Consider the following 23,442-nt stretch of genomic DNA (forward strand, 5'->3'; position numbering starts at 1 on the left):
AAGCAATCTCCCAGTAACCTCCAGCATGTGACCATGCATACAATGGGAGGAGGCAGAGAGCTCTGAGCCCCACCCAAGACTGGCGTGGTGCTCGGGCTCAGACATGTCCTCCAAGCAGGATATGTTGGCTAATTCTCAATTTTACACCAGTATGAGGGTTAGTAAGACCACATAGTGCACCTGTCTTTGTTTTTGTTATGTCATTTTGCTGCTAGGAAGAGTATCAAAGTGCTGCCAGAGCGAGCATCAGAGTGCTGCCAGGGGGAGCAACAGAGACAAGTCAGCTCAGGAAACAACTTGAAAATATAGCACCAGGTCTAGATTGTTGCCTAGCTGAGCCAAGCATTACCCTACCAGTCAAGCCACACTCTGGCTGAGGAGACTGGTATCCTCCAGCCATACATCACTGCCCCAAGCAAGATAGACACCACATTTGTCCACTGTTACAAACACAATATAATAAGCCATGGCTAGCACATCAAAAAAAAGAAAAGTAGACTCAGAAAAACGAGATTTCAAACATGAATGGACTGTGAAATATTGTTTCATTCTTATGAATGTTGCCAACCCAAAGCCAATGTGTTTAATATGCAATGAAACAGTGGCCCTTATAAAAAGTAGTAATGTAAAACGACATTATGAAACAAAACTTAAAAGTTTTGAACAGAATTATCCACAAAATTCTGAGATACGAAAAAAAAAAAAAATTGCTTTGTTAACTGCATCATATCAAGATTCTACTAGGCGTCTTGTTAGTTCAATGTCCCAGCAGGAAAAAACAACTGAATCATCACTGAGGGTTGGTTGGATTTTAGGAAGACACAAAAAAACATTTTCAGATGCAGAGATTGTTAAAGAATGTATGGTTGAAGTTGTAGACGCCATGTTTGAAGGTAAACAGAAAGGAGAATTTCAAGGAAAAATCAAACAAATTCCCTTGCCTGATTCCACGGCAGCATGCCGAACTGAAATAATTTCAAAAGATCTGCTCTCCCAGCTTGAAGTGAAAATGAAAAAGGCAGATTGCATTTCATTAGCTGTGGATGAATCATGTGATGCAACTGATAAATGCCCAGCTCATGGTATTTGTTAGATTTTATGAAGACACACAAAAAGATTTTTGTGAAGATCTACTCGGCATGACTGCCCTCCATGCTCACACAAGAACATGGAGCAATTAATGAAATGCTGAAGAAAAGGGACATTAACTTGAATTCAGTTATTTCAGTTGTAACGGATGGAGCTCCTGCTATGGTAGGAAAAGAGAAAGGGTTGGTGCCACACTTGAAAGTGCTCAATCCTAGTTTGATTTCTTACAATTGTATAATACACCAGTCTATCTTGTGTGCTAACGTTGGAGAAAAATATGCAAATATCATGGAAAATGTTATGAAGCTGATTCATTTTCTCCGGGCCTCTTCAGCACTTCAACATCGTCTGCTGAAATAATTTTTAACTGATGTCAATGCTGCCTTCAGTGATCTACTTGTCCACAACAATGTAAGGTGGCTTAGTAAGGGCAGAGTTTTAGAACGCTTTTGGAGTATTCGGAAAGAGCTGGAAAAGTTTTTAGCTGAACAGAAGACAGAAAAAGCAAAACGAATTTTTCACATTTATGAGTAACAAAGACATAATGGAAATAGTTGCTTTCCTGGCAGATATTACAAGTCATTTAAATGCTTTAAATATAAAACTACAAGGCAAAAATCTAACTATTTTTGACCTTGTGGAAGCAGTGATGGCTTTTCAGAAGAAATTAGAGGTTTTTCAGAGTGATCTAAAAGAGAACTTGCTTCATTTTCCAAAGCTTGATGAATATAGCCAACAAGAAAATACCAAAGAAAGTGTATTCTCCAACCATGGGGACTTCATGCAAGGCCTAATTGACAATTTTAAAAGTTGCTTCCAAGACTTCACAATTGGCCAAGAAGTTTTGCTATGTATTAAAAATCCATATCTGGTAAAAAAAAACATTGGGCGTTTTGCTACTGAGGCCCCATCATGCTTTTACCTGGGCAAATTCTGCTACCCTACAAATGGAGCTAATTGATCTGCAAGAAGATGCTGTTTTAAAAGTTCAGTTGAATGATTGTGACCCCGTTTTCTTCTGGACAAAACTGGTTATTCCAGCTAAATATCCACTTTTACAAAAAATAGCAATCCATGTCCTTACTATGTTTGCTTCTACATACACTTGTGAATCTGCATTCTCCACTATGAATCTGGTAAAAAACAGATACCGCACTCAGATCACAAAGGAGCATTTGCACCAATGTGTTCGAATGGCAGTCACCCCCTTTGTACCAAATTTCAGAGGGATGGTGAAAGAGAAAAAATGCCAATTTTCACATTAAAAACTATTATAAATCTGAATGTAAATAGTTCTACAATGTTTGCAAGACATTAAAAAGATGGCATCTACTGTTGGCGTTCAGCTCGGACCTTCACCTGACTGCAGACCCAGGTATGTGGACCTTTAATAAAACTAGTTGAGTACTCCTATGCTATATTAAATAGTGGCATTAGAAAGTACAACTTGTCCTGCAAAAAACAAGCCCTGATATGGATATATGATTGGAGAAATAAAAAAAGATATGGCTCTGGGAAAGCAGGGAGCGAAAAACAAAAACGGAAAATCACTGCATCAGGAAATTAAATATTATACCGAAAGCTAGACTCTAGCCTGTATATTCTGTAATGCAGCTGTTTAAAGCAAACCTGTCAATTCTACAGGTAGCAAATAAAAGAGCAGGAGGAACTGAGCTAAGTAGCTCTGCTGGTCTTCACACTTTAGCACTAATACAGGGATCTGGACTTCACTGAAAGGGAACCACCAGGCTCTTGGAGTAGTCACTTCTCAGTAGACTGCTGACCATTTGTGGTCTAGAGACTCTAGTATGAAATACCCAGGGGTCAGACAAAACCATAGACATGGACACGTTGGGGTCATGCCAGGCAGAGTTTGTGAAATCCAGAGTTCTAAGGCTTAGAGCAGGCAGCTGTCACTACCAGAGCTTTGAGACGTTCTCACAGCTCTGTTTCTCCACCCCTGTGATGATGTCACTACTAGAGCTTGGAGGAGTTCCCTCTGCCCTGTTTCTCCGCCCCTGTGATGAGGTCTTTACTTTTGGTTTCCTTCCTCCCAGTTGTCTCTCCTGTGTTTGAGTTTGCTGCCTTTAAATCACCCCTCCTCCTTTGTAGAGGTGCGGATTATACTTTTCATTTGCGCTGTATCTCTTGCTTGAGTAGCTTCACCTGTGTGATATCTTTTCACTGGATCTGTGTTCTGCTGAAGCAAGTACTTTGGATATTGTCTGCTGACTTTGGATTGGTTTTCACTGCAGCTGCAGCTCCGTCAGATAAGTGTTCAGACATTGTGTGTTTCTGTTTCTTCGCTGACTGGATCCGAGGCGACCCCGGTTCCGTCCATATACTGAGCAGGGCACCAGTGGCCGATCCCTTTCCACTATTGTAGGGGTTTCAGTGGTCATCACAGCCTGAGGTACGCGGGCATGTCTCGATCCACCATATGGATCCGGACATGGGCATAGCAGCTTAGGGAGAGCTTTTAGGGTCTGACAGGGGTCACCCTTTATCCTCCCTAGTTTGGGTCCGGTCAGTTGCTATTTACTGTGTGTTGCTCACTTACAGCCGTGACATTATAATCCGCCAAACCGTCCTTTTTTTGACATGGATCCGCTTTCTGACCTGGTTGACCGCATGCAGGGTCTTTCTTTGGAGGTAGCGGATCTCTGTCAATCTATGACTCAGCTTCAAGCATTGGGCTTTGCTCCGGCCCATAGAGTCTGTTGCGAGCCAAAGGTCTCACTTCCGGAAACGTTCTCCGGGAGCAGTGAGAATTTTGTTCGTTTCAGATCGGCATGCAAACTCCATTTTTGCTTGTGTCCCCATTCCTTTGGTAATGAGGAACAGAGGGTGAGGATTGTCATCTCCCTGCTCAGGGGTAATGCTAAGACTTGGGCTTTTTCGTTGCCATCGGGGGATCCCTCCCTTCGATCCGTGGAAAGATTTTTTGTGGCCCTGGGGCAGATATATGATGACCCGGATCGTGTTGCTCTGGCTGAATCTAACTTACGTTTTTTATGCCAGAACAAACTGTTTGCGGAGCTTTATTGTTCTGATATTCGGAGATGGGCAGCTGATTCAGGTTGGAATGATGCTGCACTCCAGAGTCAGTTCTCTCATGGTCTCTCAGAGAGATTGAAAGATGCGTTTGCTTTCCATGAGAGACCAACGTCCTTAGAGTTGCCATGTCATTGGCGGTACGCCTTGACAGGCGTCTAAGAGAAAGAAACGAGTCCAGTCATTTTCAGTCTAGGGGCAGTGGTGCGGACTCATTCAGTGTGCAGGGGCCTCATCCTCTCTCGGTTCCCTCTGTGGGGGAGCCCATGCAGCTAGGTCGACTTGCCCCTGATAAAAGAGGATTTAGTCCTCAGAGAATGGTGTGTTTTTGTTGTGGGGGCATAGGTCATTTGGCAAATGTTTGTCCGTCTAGGAAATTCTTGAACTGTACTAAGAGTTATAATAAGAGAAAAACCTCAAAAGGTAAATCATCAAACTCTGCTTCATCTGCTACTTTGGGCAAAGTTGATGTAGGAATTGATGCTTTTCCTCTGACCTGCAGTTCCCGTTTTCTCCTTTCTGCCAGGGTGGCGCTAGGGAGCAAAGTCATTTCTTGTGAAATTTTTGTCGATAGTGGAGCGGCCGTCAATCTTATTGATACTCAATTTGTAGCCATGCCTAGTTTTCAGGTTTGCACATTAGAAAAGGATATACCTTTTTTTGCTATTGACTCTGCTCCACTCTCACAGAGATCCCTGAAGGACATTGTTCACAATATCCGGTTAGCTGTAGGTGACACTCATGTGGAGGATATATCTTGTTTTGTCCTTAACGGATTGCCTTCTCCTCTAGTTTTGGGGTTACCCTGGCTCACTAGACATAACCCCACTATTGATTGGCAAGGAAGGCAAATAAATGAGTGGAGTGAGTTTTGTAGCGAGAATTGTCTCACAGCGATTTTTGCAGCGGTGTCTACTAAAACGGTGCCATCATTTCTCTCTGATTTCTCGGATGTGTTTTCCGAGAGCGGTGTTCAGGAGCTACCTCCTCACCGGGAGTTTGACTGTCCCATTAACCTCATTCCCGGCGCCAAGCTGCCAAAAGCACGCCTCTACAACCTCTCACAACCGGAAAGAATCACAATGCGAACTTATATCTCTGAGAGTCTCGACAAGGGGCATATTCGTCCCTCAAAATCACCTGTTGCCACTGTTTTTTTTTTTTTTTTGTTAAAAAGAGAATTGGATCTCTGAGACCTTGCCTAGATTTTAGGGAGCTGAACTGTATCACGATTCGCGATCCCTATCCCCTTCCTCTGATCCCGGACCTCTTCAACCAAATTGTTGGGGCCAAGGTTTTTTCCAAATTGGATTTGAGAGGCGCGTACAACCTGGTCAGGGTCAGAGAGGGGGATGAATGGAAAACGCCTTTTAATACCCCTAACGGGCATTTTGAGAATCTTGTTATGCCTTTCGGCCTGATGAATGCTCCGGACGTCTTTCAGCATTTTGTTAACAGTATTTTCTACCATTTAATGGGGAAATTTGTATTGGTGTATCTTGATGATATTTAGATTTTTTTTCCCCTGATGTTCAGACCCATCAGGATAATCTTTTTCAGGTTCTGCGGATTCTGCGAGAGAATAAATTGTACGCCAAGCTGGAGAAATTTGTTTTTATGGTATCGGAGATTCAATTTCTGGGTTTTCTCCTCTCTGCTTCTGGTTTTCGCATGGATCCGGAGAAGGTCCATGCGGTGCTGGAGTGGGAGCTTCCTGAGAATCAGAAGGCATTGATGCGCTTTCTGGGTTTTGCAAACTATTACAGAAAGTTCATTTTGAATTATTCCTCTGTTGTCAAACCCCTCACTGACATGACAAAAAAGGGGGCGGATTTTTCCTCTTGGTCGGAGGAGGCGCTTGCAGCTTTTTCTAAGATTAAAGAGAGTTTTGCGTCTGCTCCCGTCTTGGTGCATCCCGATGTTTCCTTACCTTTCATCGTTGAGGTGGATGCTTCCGAGGTGGGTGTGGGTGCGGTTTTGTCCCAGGGCCCTTCTCCTGCCAAGTGGCGACCCTGTGCCTTTTTCTCTAAAAAACTCTCCCCGGCAGAGAGAAACTATGATGTGGGAGATAGAGAGTTGTTGGCCATCAAGTTGGCTTTTGAGGAATGGCGCCATTGGTTGGAGGGGGCCAGGCACCCTGTCACTGTTTTTACTGACCATAAGAATCTGGCGTACTTGGAGTCGGCCAGGCGTATGAATCCGAGACAGGCCAGATAGTCCCTGTTCTTCTCCAGATTCAATTTTGTTGTTACATTCCTCCCTGGGATCAAAAATGTGAAGGCTGATGCTCTCTCTCGCTGTTTTCCGGAAGGAGGAAACTCCGAGGAGCCGGGTCCCATTTTGGCAGAGGGAGTGGTTGTTTCTGCTCTGTATTCAGATTTGGAGGCCGAGGTCCAGGCTGCCCAGACTGAGGTACCTGCCCGTTGTCCTCCTGGGAAGTTGTTTGTGCCTCCTGAGTTACGTCACAAACTCTTCAAGGAGCATCATGATACTGTTCTTGCTGGTCACCCCGGGAGTAGAGCCACGGTAGATCTCATTGCTCGGAGATTTTGGTGGCCGGCTCTTCGTAAGTCGGTGGAGGGTTTTGTGGCTGCTTGTGAGACGTGCGCTCGCGCTAAGGTCCCTCGTTCACGGCCTTCAGGTCCCCTTCTCCCATTACCCATACCTTCCCGTCCTTGGACACACCTCTCCATGGACTTTATCACGGATCTTCCTCGTTCCTCAGGGAAGTTGGTGATCCTAGTGGTGGTGGACTGTTTTAGCAAGATGGCTCATTTCGTACCCTTCCCTGGTTTACCCAGTGCTAAAACGTTGGCGCAAGCTTTTATCGACCATATTGTTAAATTGCATGGCATTCCTTCGAATATTGTTTCCGATAGAGGCATACAGTTTGTGTCCAGATTCTGGAAGGCCTTCTGTTCTCGCCTGGGGGTTCGGCTGTCCTTCTCTTCTGCTTTTCACCCGCAGTCGAATGGTCAGACTGAACGCGTCAACCAGAATCTGGAGACATACTTGCGCTGTTTTGTGGCAGAGAACCAGGAGGATTGGTGTTCATTTCTCCCTCTTGCTGAGTTTGCTCTGAACAACCATCGTCAGGAATCTTCTGATAAGTCACCATTCTTTGGTGCATATGGGTTCCATCCGCAGTTTGGGACAATCTCGGGAGGGGCTCCCTCTGGTTTGCCTGAGGAGGAGAGATTTTCCTCGTCTTTGTCTACCATTTGGCAAAAGATTCAGAGTAATCTTAGAAAGATGAGTGAGAAATATAAGCGTGTGGCTGATAAGAGACGTGTGCCTGGTCCGGACCTGAATGTGGGTGATCTGGTGTGGTTGTCTACAAGAAATATTAAACTGAAGGTTCCCTCCTGGAAATTGGGTCCCAAGTTTATCGGGCCTTATAAAATCTTGTCAGTCATCAATCCTGTTGCCTTCTGTCTTGATCTTCCACGGGTTTGGAAGATACATAATGTATTTCACAGGGCTCTTTTAAAACCATATGTCCAGCCCACGGTACCCTCCTCTTTGCCTCCTCCTCCGATTTTGGTTGATGGCAATCTGGAGTTTGAGGTTTCCAGAATTGTGGACTCTCGCATTGTCTGCGGTTCTCTTCAGTACCTCGTTCATTGGAAGGGTTATGGTCCTGAGGAGAGGATGTGGGTTCCGGTGTCGGACATTAAAGCCACTCGCCTCATCAGGGCATTTCATAGGGCCCGTCCGGAGTCCACCCCTAGAGGGGGGGGGGGGGTACTGTCACTACCAGAGCTTTGAGACGTTCTCACAGCTCTGTTTCTCCACCCCTGTGATGATGTCAATACTAGAGCTTGGAGGAGTTCCCTCTGCCCTGTTTCTCCGCCCCTGTGATGAGGTCTTTACTTTCGGTTTCCTTCCTCCCAGCTGTCTCTCCTGTGTTTGATTTCGCTGCCTTTAAATCACCCCTCCTCCTTTGTAGAGGTGCGGATTATACTTTTCATTTGAGCTGTATCTCTCGCTTGAGTAGCTTCACCTGTGTGATATCTTTTCACTGGATCTGTGTTCTGCTGAAGCAAGTACTTCGGATATTGTCTGCTGACTTTGGATTGGTTTTCACTGCAGCCGCAGCTCCGTCAGATAAGTGTTCAGACATTGTGTGTTTCTGTTTCTTTGCTGACTGGATCCGAGGCGACCCCGGTTCCGTCCATATACTGAGCAGGGCACCGGTGGCCGTGCCCATTCCACTATTGTAGGGGTTTCAGTGGTCATCAGCCTGAGGTACGCGGGCATGTCTCGATCCACCATATGGATCCAGACATGTGCATAGCAGCTTAGGGAGAGCTTTTAGTGTCTGACAGGGGTCACCCTTTATCCTCCCTAGTTTGGGTCCGGTCAGTTGCTATTTACTGTGTGTTGCTCACTTACAGCCGTGACAGCAGCTGATGGTCAATATACAGATCAGGCAGCAAAGGGTCAAATCCAGAGACAAGCAGAAGTCAGTACATTGGAGAGCAAATAAGACAAATAGTGCTTCTTTGCAGGAAAAAACAATTATAAGCTAATGCTCAGGCATCTTCCCACAGGGGAAGGCACCTATAATACCTCGAGGTGGTTAGCCATCGGCTGGGGAACACTAGTGTCTCTGTTTGCTGACTGTTTATGAGCAAGAGGAAGGACGTGTGCAGAAAAGCAGGCCTTAGCCTCCATGCAGGAAACCAAAGCAGCGCTACTATGGCAGCCTTGCCTGTCGGGAAGAAGCAGCAGGAAGCCGACAGGCACAAACCACTGGCAAAAAAACAGAAGAGGCCTATTGAGTGCTCTGATGGCAGTGCCCACTGGGTAACGTGAGACAATGGTGGGTGTAGACCGCACAAGATATAGTCAACTTTTCTAACAAAGCTATATATCTGTCACAGTAATTGGGGAAAGGAAGAACACCAAATAAACAAACTGCAACAGTAACACAGACTATGCCCAAAAGCTAGGGATGAAGGGAATGGCAACCTCCTAGTTATCCCTGAGGCTCTCCCTGACTGCTAACAGTATGAGCAAATCCTAATGGTGGAAGAACTCATACCCTGGAACCTAAGACCTGCTAAAACTGTCACAAGCCATAAATTAGGAAGCAGCGATGAGACTGCCGGGACCTTTCACCGTGAAGGGACCAGCATCTCCCTGAGACCTAGACACAACACACACAAAGTAGAAACAGGAGGACTTAGCTTGAGATCAGTAAGAAGCAGGAGAACCTCTAACAACCAGCTTAGAACTCCAGAAGGAAATAACAACTGCAAGGTCTGCAGTGAGAGGCGTTGATAAAATAGAGCCACTAAACAGCAAATGAACAGAACCTGAGATCCTGCCCACAACAGACATCAAGGAAAAACAAAAAGACCTGTCAGATAGAATCACGTGCTGCAAGTCTATCTGATCTTCTCAGACCTCTCACAGGGCAGGCAGTGATAATATCAATCAGCTTATCCTTTCCTGCTCTATGACACGCTACTTACAGAATGCTGCATTTTTATGGTGATAGGTTCTGTTTACAGTTATTGTGTATTACATTATGCATGCCCTTGGCTGGAAAAAGTTTGAAATAATAATTAAAACAAAATCTGTGTAATAATAAAATAAGCTATAAACTCATGTAAGGCTACTGTAAAGGGGTTGTCCCATTTCATTAATTGCTGTTAATCAGTTTCCCCAAGTGTCCTTGAATAATCTTCTAAATAACTTCCATTTCCTAACTTGCACGGTTCTCCTGAAAAATGCCTTCATCTGCGCCTCTGTTGTCTACCTGTATCCCATGGATACGGCCAGCTACTTGCGGGGCTTGTATGTGCCGCGCCTGCGCACAATGTCCTACCTTCTCCCCAGCCGGCCGCTCGAGAACGCGCACGCATGGCTGTTTTACAAGCTGGGGAGGCGTGTCCTGCATGCTGGAGATAGTGCCGGGGAGAGAGACTGTCTGCCTGCCACGCTGCTGTCCTGCAGATTCTAGAGGAGGGAGGAGGGCCCTGGAAGATCACGGTGGCAGAGGTTAGTGATTGATATGCTCCCCTGGGCCCTATTAGTCACGGGCCGACTCCTTCTGGGCGCCGGAGCACACGGCGTCCTCGGTTGCTATGACGCCGTGCGCTCCCTCATGCTGCCGGAATACAGTGATACATCTTATAGATCATAGCAGTGTATTACTGTTTTCCGGCAGCATGAGGGAGCGCACGGCGTCATAGCAACCGAGGACGCCGTGTGCTCCGGCGCCCAGAAGGAGTCCAGGCAGCAATCCACAGATGCCCCCCACCCCATAAGTGCCCTCCACAGATGCCCCCCCACCCCATAAGTGCCATCCACAGATGCCCCCACCCCATAAATGCACTCCACAGATGCCCCCCCACCCCATAAGTGCCCTCCACAGATGCCCCCCCACCCCATAAGTGCCCTCCACAGATGCCCCCCCACCCCATAAGTGCCCTCCACAGATGCCCCCCCACCCCATAAGTGCCCTCCACAGATGCCCCCCCACCCCATAAGTGTCCTCCACAGATGCCCCCACCCCATAAGTGCCCTCCACAGATGCCCCCCCCCCCATATAAGCTAGGTAATAGGTCAGTGATAATATCAGACACCGGGAAAGCTGGGTAATAAGTCTATAAGACTTATTACCCAGCTTTCCCGGTATCAGATATTATCACTGACTTATTACCCAGCTTTCCCCGTATCAGATATTATCACTGACTTATTACCCAGCTTTCCCGGTATCAGATATTATCACTGACTTATTACCCAGCTTTAATAATATCTGATACCGGGAAAGCTGGGTACTAAGTCAGTGATAATATCAGACATCGGGAAAGCTGGGTAATAAGTCAGTGAATATATCTATCTATATCTAGCACAGATCATATGGCTACTAGCTAACATGCATTTGGGCTGTAGTGATTTATTGTTTTTGCTGCACAGAATGGGTTTGTAACACAGGTTTTATGTGTAAGTGTATTAGAATGCAGGACAGCCACAAGTTACTACATTAGTTCACTAGCATTGGTCAGTGGTCACTGAGTGATTCCCCAGCAGGGGGAGGGGCTTTACATACTCTGCAGGCTCCATGTGGATGACTCATCCACATGAACGAGCACGGACTGAGCTCTGAGGGTGAGTCATGAGGAGGCGTGGCCTTCGCTCAACTGCCTGAGAACCAGGAAGTTATCAGGACATCTACTTCTGGTAAGATTGAAACAGCAAAGTGGGACAACCCCTTTAACATTAGTTTTTTTTTTTGTGGATCTGTCATACATTTGCAAAAACGGTTCCATTACAATAATACAACCGCATGCATCCACCATGAACGATTTCAGTTGTATTATGTCTTCTATAGCCATGATATGACTTTCAATGAACACCATTGAAAGTCAATAGGGGACGGATCAGTTTTCTATTGTGTCAGAGAAAAACGGATCTATCCCCATTGACTTACATTGTGTGTCAGGACGGATCCGTCTTGCTCCGCACCACATCGCGGACAGAAAAACGCTAGTTGCAGCTTTTTTCTGTCCGCGATGAGGACACAACCAAATGGAACGGAATGCATTTTTGTGCATTCTATATTGTTCAGTTCCGTTTTGTCCCCATTGACAATGAATGGGGACAAAACTGAAACGTTTTTTTTCCGCTATTAAGAGCCTATGACGGATGTCAATAGCAGAATTGAAACCGCTAATGTGAAAGTAGCCTATGAAATGTATGCAGTTAATAAGAGTAATTTCCCATACAGTATACAAATTGGCCTCTAGACATTGTTGTAAATTGCGCAAAATTACATTTAAAGAATTATGGCAGTGCAGACTCCTGCAAAACTGGCTTTAAAAATCTCTCGGATGATAAATTCCCCCCAAGTTTTTACAATATACAGGGACAGATGGATGGTGACATTTTTGTATTCTCCAATTTAATTGGCATATGATTTGGTACCCATATAACTTACTTTGTCTGCATGCTGTAGGAAGATTATACAAAGTAAAGGCAGTGCTGGCTGGTTGTGTTGCATCAGTGTCACGGTCCCTCTTGTGACAGAGGTTAGAAGATCTGAGAGACTGGCTGCACGTTAGGTTATCTGACAGCCTATCTGTTTTCACTTGTTGCAGTGTTGTTGTTGGTAATGACCACACCTCTTGTGTCAGGTGTATATTGTGGTCATTACTGCTCTTCTATTTAGTCTGGACTCACACTTCATACCATGCGGTTGATATTATCTGCCTGGAGTTGGAAGAGCTGGTGTGTGGTCCTCATCTGAGTTCCTGCTCATCCATTTTCTATTGAAGATAAGTGTACTTCCCTTTGTATTTTGTTGTTCCTATTTGCTCTTTGTTTACTAGGCCTCAATGAGACGCTGGTTCATTTATCTGGGAAGGAACCAGTGGTCTCAGACCCTGTCACTACTCCTAGGGCTATTCAGGGTTACTAGGGCCTAGGTTTACGGTGTATGAATATTCCAACCTTCAGGGTCTATTCATACTGACATTTTGCTTTAATTCTTGTGGAACACTTAAAGGGTTAACAAAGTTGGTAAAATCCGTTTTTAATAACTTGAGGGGTGTAGTTTCTAAAATGGGTCATCTATGGGTGGTTTCTTCTATGTAAGCCCCACAAAGTGACTTCATAACTGAACTGGTCCTTATGGTGGGTTTTGGCAATTGTATTTAAAAAAAAAATTACTTCTAAGCCTTTTAACTTTCTGAAAAAATAAAATAACATTTACAAAATGACGCAAATATAAAATATTGGGAATGAAGTAAAAGCATTTCAAAGTTAATACCCGATAAACTGACACATGTCAGATTTGAAAAAAGGGGCTCCAGTATTTGGTCCAAACTGGCTGTTGCTTCAAGATGTTAATGAAGATATTTTCACCAAATCTTTTGACAGGAAGCTGGAACTGAAAAGGATTCTATGTATGATATTATATTTCGTTGCCCATTAACTGGTGAAATACTACAAATGGAGAAAATCGAATCACACTTAAAAAAAAGTATTGAAATGGTAAGTCATAACAACTATTTCGTAGAGTCTCTATATTTCCTCTTGTATCCCTTTTAATGAAATTAAAGGGGTTTTCCGCCAATCGGCTGTTTGAAGAGTGAGCGGCCTTCTCTTCTTTGTATACCTGCTCGCTGTCGACATCGCAGTAGTGAGCAGGTGTATGTACAAGCCGTCCCATTTCATTCAATGGGATGGCTCATTTCTAAGCCCTTGAATGGGGCCTGACCCCTGATATATTTATACATAGTTATTAGATCTCCCCTTAGTCGTCTTTTTTCTAAAGTGAATAACCCTAATGTTGATAATCTTTCAAGGTACTGTAGTACACCCATTCCAATTATTACTTTAGTTGCCCTCCTCTGAACCCTCTCTAGCTCTGCTATGTGTGCCTTGTTCACAGAAGCCCAGAACTGTACACAGTACTCCATGTGTGGTCTGACTAGTGATTTGTAAAGTGGTAGGACTATGTTCTCATCACGGGCATCTATGTACCTTTTGATGCAACCTATTATCTTATTGGCCTTGGCTGCAGCTGCCTGACACTGGTACTCATGTACCTTTCTGGCAGGTCAGAGAATAACGTTTTTTGCAGAAGTTCTTCTTTATGGTTCAATCAGTTTTTATTGATTTATCCAAGCAGATTAGCAATAATAATTACCAAGCGTTGTAAGAGGTAACTGTGAAAAACACATGAAAAAATGTAATATATCCAAAGATAAAAGACACTAGTAATGCTGATTGGTATCCACTTCTGAAACATTTGAGTATATGAATATAATAAGGAGAATATGTCTGTGAAGGTTCTCATTTATCCAGGTCATGGTATATCTGTAAAGAATAAATCAAGGCAACTGGACTTACAGTAAGTCCAGTTGCCTTGATTTATTCTTTACAGATATAATAAGGAAAAATAAAAAAATAAAAAGAAATAACGAAAATGTAGAGGTAAGGAAACATGAAGAAGGATAGAAGGGGAGACAAGACAGAGACATTAGGTAAGGAACACGGATATCGGGAGAATACATGGAGACAAGATATACCATATCTAGGCTGATAATATCAGAAGAACTTAAAGGTCATGAAAGAGAGCCATCACTCAACCAAGCCAAGAAGCGCGGGGAGGAACGGAACTGGAGCCAAGACTCCCAAGTTAATGTATAGACTGGGTCGGATAAACTTGAATCAGCACTTAACTCCTCTAGGCGTACCAGTGCATCCAGAGCAGTTGCCCAGGTAATCCTATGCAGGCTCTCTGTTGACTTCCACCTACGGGGAATAATCTGCCTCATGGCAAGTACAAAAAAAATCTTAAGATACCTCTCTTAACATGCTTTATTCACCCTGGAAAAATACAGAGCAGTGCTATCAGAGGAGACAGCGATATAGTAGTCCGGTAAAGATGGTTATATAGAGAGAAAACATCTTTCCACAAAGGGGCTTCTCCAGGGCAATCCCACCATATATGAGCCATTGTGCCAGTATCCGTTTGGCAACGCCAGCAGACATCTGGTACCGATGGATAGAATTTGCGTACCACCTGGTCCAAATTTTGTAATTAAGCTCTTGGAGGCCAATTGAAGAGGAGGACTTATGTGTGAATAGTAAAGATCTTTTCCATTGATCTGGGGAAATAGTAACTCTCAACTCTTCCTCCCAAGCCCTAACCAATTTTATTCCCTGGGAATGTATCCCATGAGTTTTATCCTCCGTCTCTCCATCATTAATCATACTGTAAATCAAGGAAACCGTATGACCTGGAGCTGACTCAGAGACACATAAGTTCTCAAATGAGGTCAGTCGTATATTAGACTGAGACCCAGGCGTCAAGGACCATTTGAGATTTCTTAACTGAAAATAAAGAAACCATCTACCTGTGTATTTGGGAGGATGTGAGACAAATCATTCAGGGGAAGAAAAGCCTCATCACCTTGAGGATCTTTGACAGTAATTGATGTGGGATGAGTGCACAGCTGAGTGCACAGTTCTTCTTTAAACTCCCCCTCACTCATTTAGCTTGTATGAGTGGAGCATTGGAGCATTCCTTGCTCCATTGCTTAACCCATTCCCTACACTGCATTGCGCAGGGCAAGGGCTTTTTCTTCACTACCAGTGACATACCGGGTTTCTCATAGGTATGCTATGCGGAGGCTTCTGTCCAGTCGTGAGCCTGGTGATGTCACAGGCGCAAAGGCTAGGGCAGTGATAAAGACCGCCCATTAGTGCCGATTACATCACCTCGATCACTGTAAGGCGGAAGCCCCCGCCTAGCATACTGAGAAGAAGCCAGGTACGTCACCAGTAAACAAACAGCCCTTGTCCTGCAGGACAAGAGGAAGCATCAGAGCTAGAAATGCTCCACCCATACAGGCCAAATGAGTGAAGGGGAGCTTATGTCCGGGTTTAGCTCTGAACCTCGACAACCCCTTTAACTAAATTGCACATGAAAAACAGCCATTAAACTAGCATAAAACATTCTAACTAATCACTACTTTTTAACCACCCTCATAAGTATGCTATAAAAAGCTAACTGTGTGTTCATGTGAAGATTCATATGACATTAACATTTTACAAATGAGATTCGACGCTTATAACAGCTGGTCACTTTAACGTTATATCCATCTCAGTTTTAAGAACACAAACGCTTGAGGGAAAGGGAAAATGCAGGAGACATCCCAATGTAGCCCATCTGTTCACACATAATGTACACTATATGGACAAAAGTATTGGGACTCCTTTACATTACACCTACAGGAGATTTCATGACATTTCATTCTAAATGCATAGGCATTAATATGGAGTTGGTTCCGCCTTTGTATCAGCTTCCCCTCTTCTGGGAAGGCTTTCTACAAGACTTCGGAGTGTGTCTATAGGATTGTTTGCCCAATCATCTAGAAGAGCATTTGTGAACAGACACTGATGTTGAACGAGAAGGCCTGGCTCCCAATCTCCATTGTAGTTTATCCCAATAGTGTTAGATGAGGTTGAGGTCAGGATTTTGTGTGGTCCAGTTAACTTCTTCCACCCCACACTCATTTAACAATGCCTTTATGGACCTTTGTTTGTGCAGTGGGGCAAAGTCACTCTGGAACAGAAAACCGCTTTCCCCAAAAAGTCCCCTATAGAACAACCCCAATGCAAGATTACTTTCTCCTGGCATCTGCCAACCCCAGACTATTTCATCAGCCTGACAAATATACTGTAGATGCATGATTCACTCCACAGAACACAATTCCACTTCTCAAGAGTCCAGTGGCATTATGCCTTACACCACTCCATCTATAATTTTGCATTGTGCTTTGTGATGTAAGGCTTGCATGCAGTTACTTGGCCATGCAAACTTATGCCATTAAACTCCCAGTGCAGTTTATGTCTGATGTAATACTGAGTCAGCAGCTCATTGAAGATTTTCATGCACTTTGCGCATCACCACATGGCGACCCCACTCTGTGACCTTATGTCATCTGCTATTTCGTGGCTCAGTTGCCTAAACACTTCCACTTTGCAATAATACCACTGACAGCTAATTGTGGAATATCTAGGAGGGAAGAAATTTCACAAACTGACATGTTGCAGTAGTGGCATTCTTTTAGTGCCACACGTAAATTATGTGAACTCTTTAGAGCAAGCCATTCTTTCACAAACATTTGTAAAGGCAGACTGCAAGGCTAGGTGCTGGCTTTTATAAGGTTGTGGCAATGGGACTGAATGAAACACCGTAATGCACTGATTGAAAGATGTTCATAATACTGTACCTTCAGTAGATCATATTTTGGCGCATCCTGACTTTTTGGTTTGGTATAATCAGTGTGAGGTCTTCTGTAGTGGTCTTTCCAACTGGACATAATTAGCTCCTGAGCTGCCTGAGAGTATCCACTTAAAGGAAACCTGTCATTATCAGCATTGCAGCGCAGGAAAAGTCATGGCTGCCTGAGAAAAGTCGCATTTATTCACAAGCTTTTGCTCTCCCCACCTATACGCAAAAGATTGACAGTTCTTTCCCAGGGTGAAAACTAAGTAAAAAAGCTCAAATTATCAGCAAGAAAGTGGAGACAGCAGGAGCACATAAATAGCCATGACTCTTACCAGGAAGTATAAAGTTGGTGACAGGTTCCTTTATTCCCCTTGGTGCCAGTAAGTAGACCTATTTAATCTTTCCAGTGCCACATAGGGTTGGGCGATATCAAAAATATTCCCACGATAACGATATTAATAAATTTATCACAATAACGATATATATCGCGATAAATACCCATTTAGAAGAAAAAACACTTGGGGCCACAAGGAAACATTATACTGTATGGAGGCAGCCACAAGGAGACATTATACTGTATGGGGGCAGCCACAAGGAGACGTTATACTGTATGGGGGCAGCCACAAGGAGACGTTATACTGTATGGGGGCAGCCACAAGGAGACGTTATACTGTATGGGGGCAGCCACAAGGAGACATTATACTGTATGGGGGCAGCCACAAGGAGACGTTATACTGTATGGAGGCAGCCACAAGGAGATGTTATACTGTATGGGGGGCAGCCACAAGAAGATGTTATACTGTATGGGGGCAGCCACAAGGAGATGTTATACTGTATGGGGGAAGCCACAAGGAGACGTTATACTGTATGGGGACAGCCACAAGGAGACATTATACTGTATGGCGGCAGCCACAAGGAGACATTATACTGTATGGGGGCAGGCACAACGAGACATTATACTGTATGGAGGCAGTCACAAGGAGACGTTATACTGTATGGAGGCAGCCACAAGGAGACATTATACTGTATGGAGGCAGTCACAAGGAGACGTTATACTGTATGGGGACAGCCACAAGAAGACGTTATACTGTATGGGGAAGCCACAAGGAGACGTTATACTGTATGGGGAAGCCACAAGGATACATTATACTCTATGGGGGCCACAAGGAGACATTATACTGTTTAGGGGCCACAAAGAGATATTACACTGTATGGGGGCCACAAGGATACATTATACTGTATGGGAAGGCAGCAAGGCACGAGGAAACATATACTGTAAGGGCAGGCAGCATGACACAAGGAGACATTATATACTGTATGGGCTGGCAGCGGGGCACAGGGAGACATTATATACTGTATGGGAAGGCAGCAGGGCACAAGGAGACATTATATACTGTATGGGCAGGCAGCGGGGCACAAGGAGACATTATATACTGTATTGGCAGGCAGCGGGGCACAAGGAGACATTATATACTGTATGGGCAGGCAGCGGGGCACAAGGAGACATTATATACTGTATGGGAAGGCAGCGGGGCACAAGGAGACATTATATACTGTATGGGCAGGCAGCGGGGCACAAGGAGACATTATATACTGTATGGGCAGGCAGCGGGGCACAAGGAGACATTATATACTGTATGGGCAGGCAGCGGGGCACAAGGAGACATTATATACTGTATGGGCAGGCAGCAGGCCACAAGGAGACATTATATACTGTATGGGCAGGCAGCGGGCCACAAGGAGACATTATATACTGTATGGGCAGGCAGAGGGCCACAAGGAGACATTATATACTGTTTGGGCAGGCAGTGGGGCACAAGGAGACATTATATACTGTATGGGCAGGCAGTGGGGCACAAGGAGACATTATATACTGTATGGGCAGGCAGCGGGGCACAAGGAGACATTATATACTGTATGGGCAGGCAGTGGGTCACAAGGAGACATTATATACTATATGGGCTGGCCGCTTGGCAGGCAGTGGGCCACAAGAGTCACTATACTGCATGGGACCACCAGGAGACATTATACTGTATGGGAAAACAATTTGTAACCCCTCCGCCATCAGTATAATAATGTCTTGTGTTCCCCCATACAGTAATATCTTTTTGCTCCTGTATGGGGGCAACAGGGAGACATTATAGTTTATCAAGTGCCATCACCATGTGCAGTGCAGCTTGCAGGCAGGGCCAGGGCCGCAGAAGACATAGACAGTACAACCTTTATTTCTAACACCTGGGCTGTTAGGGTCTCTAAATCCTCTTCCTCCACCTTGGCTTGGACTTGGACACAGACTGCTGACTGACTTTGCACGCCTCACTCCTGTGCTCGGCCAGTGAGCGGAGACTTGAATATTTGAGCGAGGAGGAGCCGGGGGGCCCGCTGCAGGAAGTAATATGTACGGTACAAATATGCACGATGCTGGGGCAGGCTGACACAGATTTAGGTGCGGTCAGCACGCATATGACCGCTTTTATGACATCACCAAATACTGCGGTTATTTGGAAACAGCGATATCGCCATATCGATGTTTCTTAATACCGCGGTATATCGTTGACACCGGTTTACCGCTCAACCCTACATAGACATGCAGCTTGTGGTATTACATTTGACTAATCTATAGTTTATATCAGTGTTTCCCAACCAGCGTGCCTCCAGCTGTTGCAAAACTAGAACTCCCAGCATGCCCGGACAGCATTTGGCTGTGCGGGCATGCTGGGAAGTATAGTTTTGCAACAGCTGGAGGCACACTGGTTGGGAAACACTGGTTTACATAGTATTGATTGACATCTGTTGTGTTTTCCACTCATACTAGCTAACTGAGGCTGATCCTATTTCTGCATCCATCATGAAGATTTATACATTTAACAAACATCAAGATAAAGTGAAATTAGGAGTTGAAACTATGGCAAGGTAAGACTCTCCTACTATTTCCATTTTCTGATAGAAATTTTAATTTATTTAACTTATTAACTTTTCTAACAACTTTAAAGAAACCTTGTCGTGTCTCATATCAGAGAAATTTACCGTACTTCTTCTCCAGTCTCCCCATTTTCCTAAGCTAAAATTTACCCTGAATTCTGTGATAAATCTATCTTGAGAGACAGGAGGGCTATCAGCTTACTAATGGATCAGATTACATTATCCCATAGAAGTCTATAATCAGATTACATTATCCCATAGAAGTCTATAGGGAGGGGGGGGGGGGGGAGTGAGCTGTAGAGTAAGAAATTAGCTAAGAGACACAGACGCTGTTGTGTAGCTAAGGCTACTTTCACACTTGCGGCAGAGTTATCCAGCAAGCAGTTCCGTCGCTGTAACTGCCTGCCGGATCTGGCAAAACGTATGCCAACTGATGGCATTTGTAAGACTGATCAGTCTTAAAAATGCCTGATCAGTCAGAAAAATGCATTGAAATGCCGGATCCGTCTTTCCGGTGTCATCCGGCAAAAAGGATCCAGCATTTATATGCTTCACCTTTTTTTCGGCCTGCGCATGCGCAGATCGGAAAGACGGATCCGACTTTCCGGTATTTTAAATGCCGGATCCGACATTTAGGCAAGTCTTCAGTTTTTTGGGCCCGAGATAAAAAACTTAGCATGCTACGGTTTTCTCTTTTGCCTGATCGGACAAAATGACTAAATGGAAGACATCCTGATGCAAACTGAACGGATTACTCTCCATTCAGAATGCACGGGGATATAGCTGATCAGTTCTTTTCCAGCTTTGAGCACTTTTGACGGAACTCAGTGCCGGAAAAGTAAAACGCTAGTGTTATATTCCACCTAGGTGCTTTTTCACATCACTTTTTGCTCATTACTCCTCAATGATATCCTGTATGGTACTTCTGAATGATATTGAGCGAGAGAGCGTTAGGAAGCAGAATCTGCTTTCTCTATGTGTAGTTTATGGGCAGACATGATAACAACTAGTCTTTATCCACTAATGGCAGAAACAATTAACATAGTGGTTAGATATAGTGCAGTCACTCATGTATGCAAACATGGCAGATTATTGAAAAAATATATATCAGAAATTTTACATAAGCTTTAAAATGTCATAAGTGGGTCCAGCTGTATACAAAATACTGCATAGTAACAAAGAATGTATACCCATTCAACTTTTTTCTAGGTACCTTAAAAACATTATTGAAAATCCTAATGAGGAGAAATATAAAAAAATTAAGCTATCGAACAAAGTTTTTCAGGTGAGTCTTTCTTAGCTCTGCTGACACTCATTTCTAGAAGTCAGCAGGTGTCACAGCGGTCACATTTCCCCCTACCACCTGGACATTCTGCCCATCCTACTGATGTTGTACTAAGGACTGCAATGAGCATATCTCTTCAATATTTCAACTACCGTATATTATTGTTCAATCCTGGTGACACATTCTATGCACCGTATTTTTATTTTAGGAAAAAGTTATTTGTCTGGAAGGAGCACATGAATTTTTAGAAGCAGTTGGATTTGAGAAGAAGACACTGGCTTTGCAAGGACAAGGTATTATAACTATGCTGCAAAATAGTGAGTGTTGCAAACTCGTTAAAGGGTACTCCAGGCGTTTCATAAAATCCTGGTGTCTTCTTTTCTGTGTAGAAAATATAGTTTGGTCAATACTTACCTGTCTGTCATGTTTCTGTTGTCTTCTTTGCGCTCAGCCTGGCCACGGGCTCTTCCACTCAGGTCCCAACCGGATGTGTTCCCAAACCTTTATGTTCAGCGGTATACTGTATATGCAGCTGAACGCAGAGACTGCTGAGAGAAGCAGAAAAGTGCAGTTGAATAGTAATGTTGCCCACACTTGTTTGATGCATGTGTTGACTTGGCTAGCACATCGGTCCATCAGAAGAGGAGTAAGGAATGGCCTGTTGTAAGCACTATGACAGTGCGGCTCATGCTTCATGTTATGCAAATGTGAAGAAGAACTGCAAACCAAACAAGCCCTTGTTTGGGCTGTGGGAAAAGGATAGGCCTACGTTTTGAGACCTGTACAGCCATCACTGTGGCTGCAGTGACCTGAAAGGGTCCATAGGCACCAAAGGTGACCTCCTGCATGCATGGGGGGAGATTTTTTTAATTTTAAGCCTCTGGATAGGTCATCAATACATGATCGGTCACCTGTCACCCCTGCCGATTAGCTGCATCCTGATTCCATTGGATAGAGGCTTGGTATTGCAGCTCAGCCACCATCACTTGAATAGGCCTGAGCTGTGCATATGATATCATGTGACCGATTAACATGACATCAGTGGCCTAGGAAGAGACCGTTGGCACTCTTGGAGCGCCACAGCCTCTTCAAACAGCTTGGAGTCAGACCCCCACTGATAATAAGGTTGCAATCGATACTTTTGTACCCGGATTGATCTAATAACAGGATTTGCTATTTTACGATACTAGGCTGCACTACTGCACAGCCTAGTATTAGTTAGAGAACATGGTGTGCACCGCCCTTTGCATGCACCATGTTCTCATCAGTCAATCTCCCTACTGTGATACTGCTGCTGCTGGCCACCAATGACAATAGCTCTGAAGATTTGGGGAGGGGCTGTGGCCACTGCGCCTCCAGTGAATATAATTAACCTGTTAATACAAATGGTGGCGGCGGGTGCCGACCATATCACACAGCCGGCAACCGGCCTCAGTGACAGGGCACGATGATCCCACGAACCCCGCCAATTAACCCCCCAGGTGAGGAAGCTAAGGGGTTAATTGAAGCGGTTCAGCGGGATCCCTGTCATTGAAGCAGGGTGCAGCACACATTTGTATTAACGGGTCAATTATATTCATTGGTGGTGCAATGCCCCCCCCCCCCAGTATAATATTCATTGGTGGCAGTGGCCCTCGGGTTCCCTCCTCTTCAGTATCTTCATTGGTGGTAGTGGCAGCTTCAGATCGGAGCCCCAGCAGTGAAATTGCGGGCCTCCAATCTGTTACCACGGCATCCAGGACGCTGCTGAAGCCATCCATGGATGCCATGGTAAGCTCCCTGCTGCCGTGTACACAAAGCACAGGGCAGCATGGACACTGTAAAATCCTATTCATCCTAATAGATCTCGATTAGGGTGAATAGGACAAGGGCTCTAATAGTCAGAGCTCCTGCTCTCTCAGTCAGCAGAAGTGCCGATCCAGACTTTACCACTTTACATGCCACGGGCAATGGCACCCGTCGCATTTAAAATGGTGGGTGACAGAGGGAGCGGACTCGACCCTCTGTCTCCCCTTGACACCCCGCAAATGTGATCACTGGGTGCCGATGTGTGTAAATGCTGGCTAGAGTCTGATATAGGCTCAAAGCCAGCCTTAAGTATTTTCCAGCAGGCTGTGCCTCTCTGGCACAGCCTGCTGCCTAATGTCAGTGAAGCGCTGACATTAAAATGCAATACACGGTAGGGATAGTGCATTGTATTTTAAAAGCAATCAAAATGTTGTCTATTATAGTCCCCTTGTGGGACTATTAGGTGGTAAAAAAAAAAACCACACATTTAGACTGAATTCACACGTCCAAGGAACGCGGTCCGTGAGATACCGGACTGGCATCCTGC

The 23,442-nt window shown here is 44.7% G+C and overlaps 1 protein-coding gene across 4 annotated transcripts in view; it reads left to right on the forward strand.

Annotated features, from left to right (window-relative positions):
* UBXN6 (UBX domain protein 6) overlaps positions 1-23,442 on the forward strand; it is a 368,409-nt gene that overhangs the window by 98,027 nt on the left and 246,940 nt on the right. For 3 of the 4 annotated variants that reach the window (XM_044306514.1, XM_044306528.1, XM_044306535.1), the window contains exons 4-7: positions 13,036-13,149; positions 19,716-19,813; positions 21,032-21,107; positions 21,316-21,424. In XM_044306514.1, coding sequence (XP_044162449.1) covers positions 13,036-13,149; positions 19,716-19,813; positions 21,032-21,107; positions 21,316-21,424 — 397 coding nt within the window. The remainder of the gene's footprint in view (positions 1-13,035; positions 13,150-19,715; positions 19,814-21,031; positions 21,108-21,315; positions 21,425-23,442) is intronic. The other variant, XM_044306520.1, reaches the window with a different exon arrangement.

This window comes from Bufo gargarizans, chromosome 1 (genome assembly GCF_014858855.1).
Source record: "Bufo gargarizans isolate SCDJY-AF-19 chromosome 1, ASM1485885v1, whole genome shotgun sequence".
NCBI lineage: Eukaryota > Metazoa > Chordata > Amphibia > Anura > Bufonidae > Bufo > Bufo gargarizans.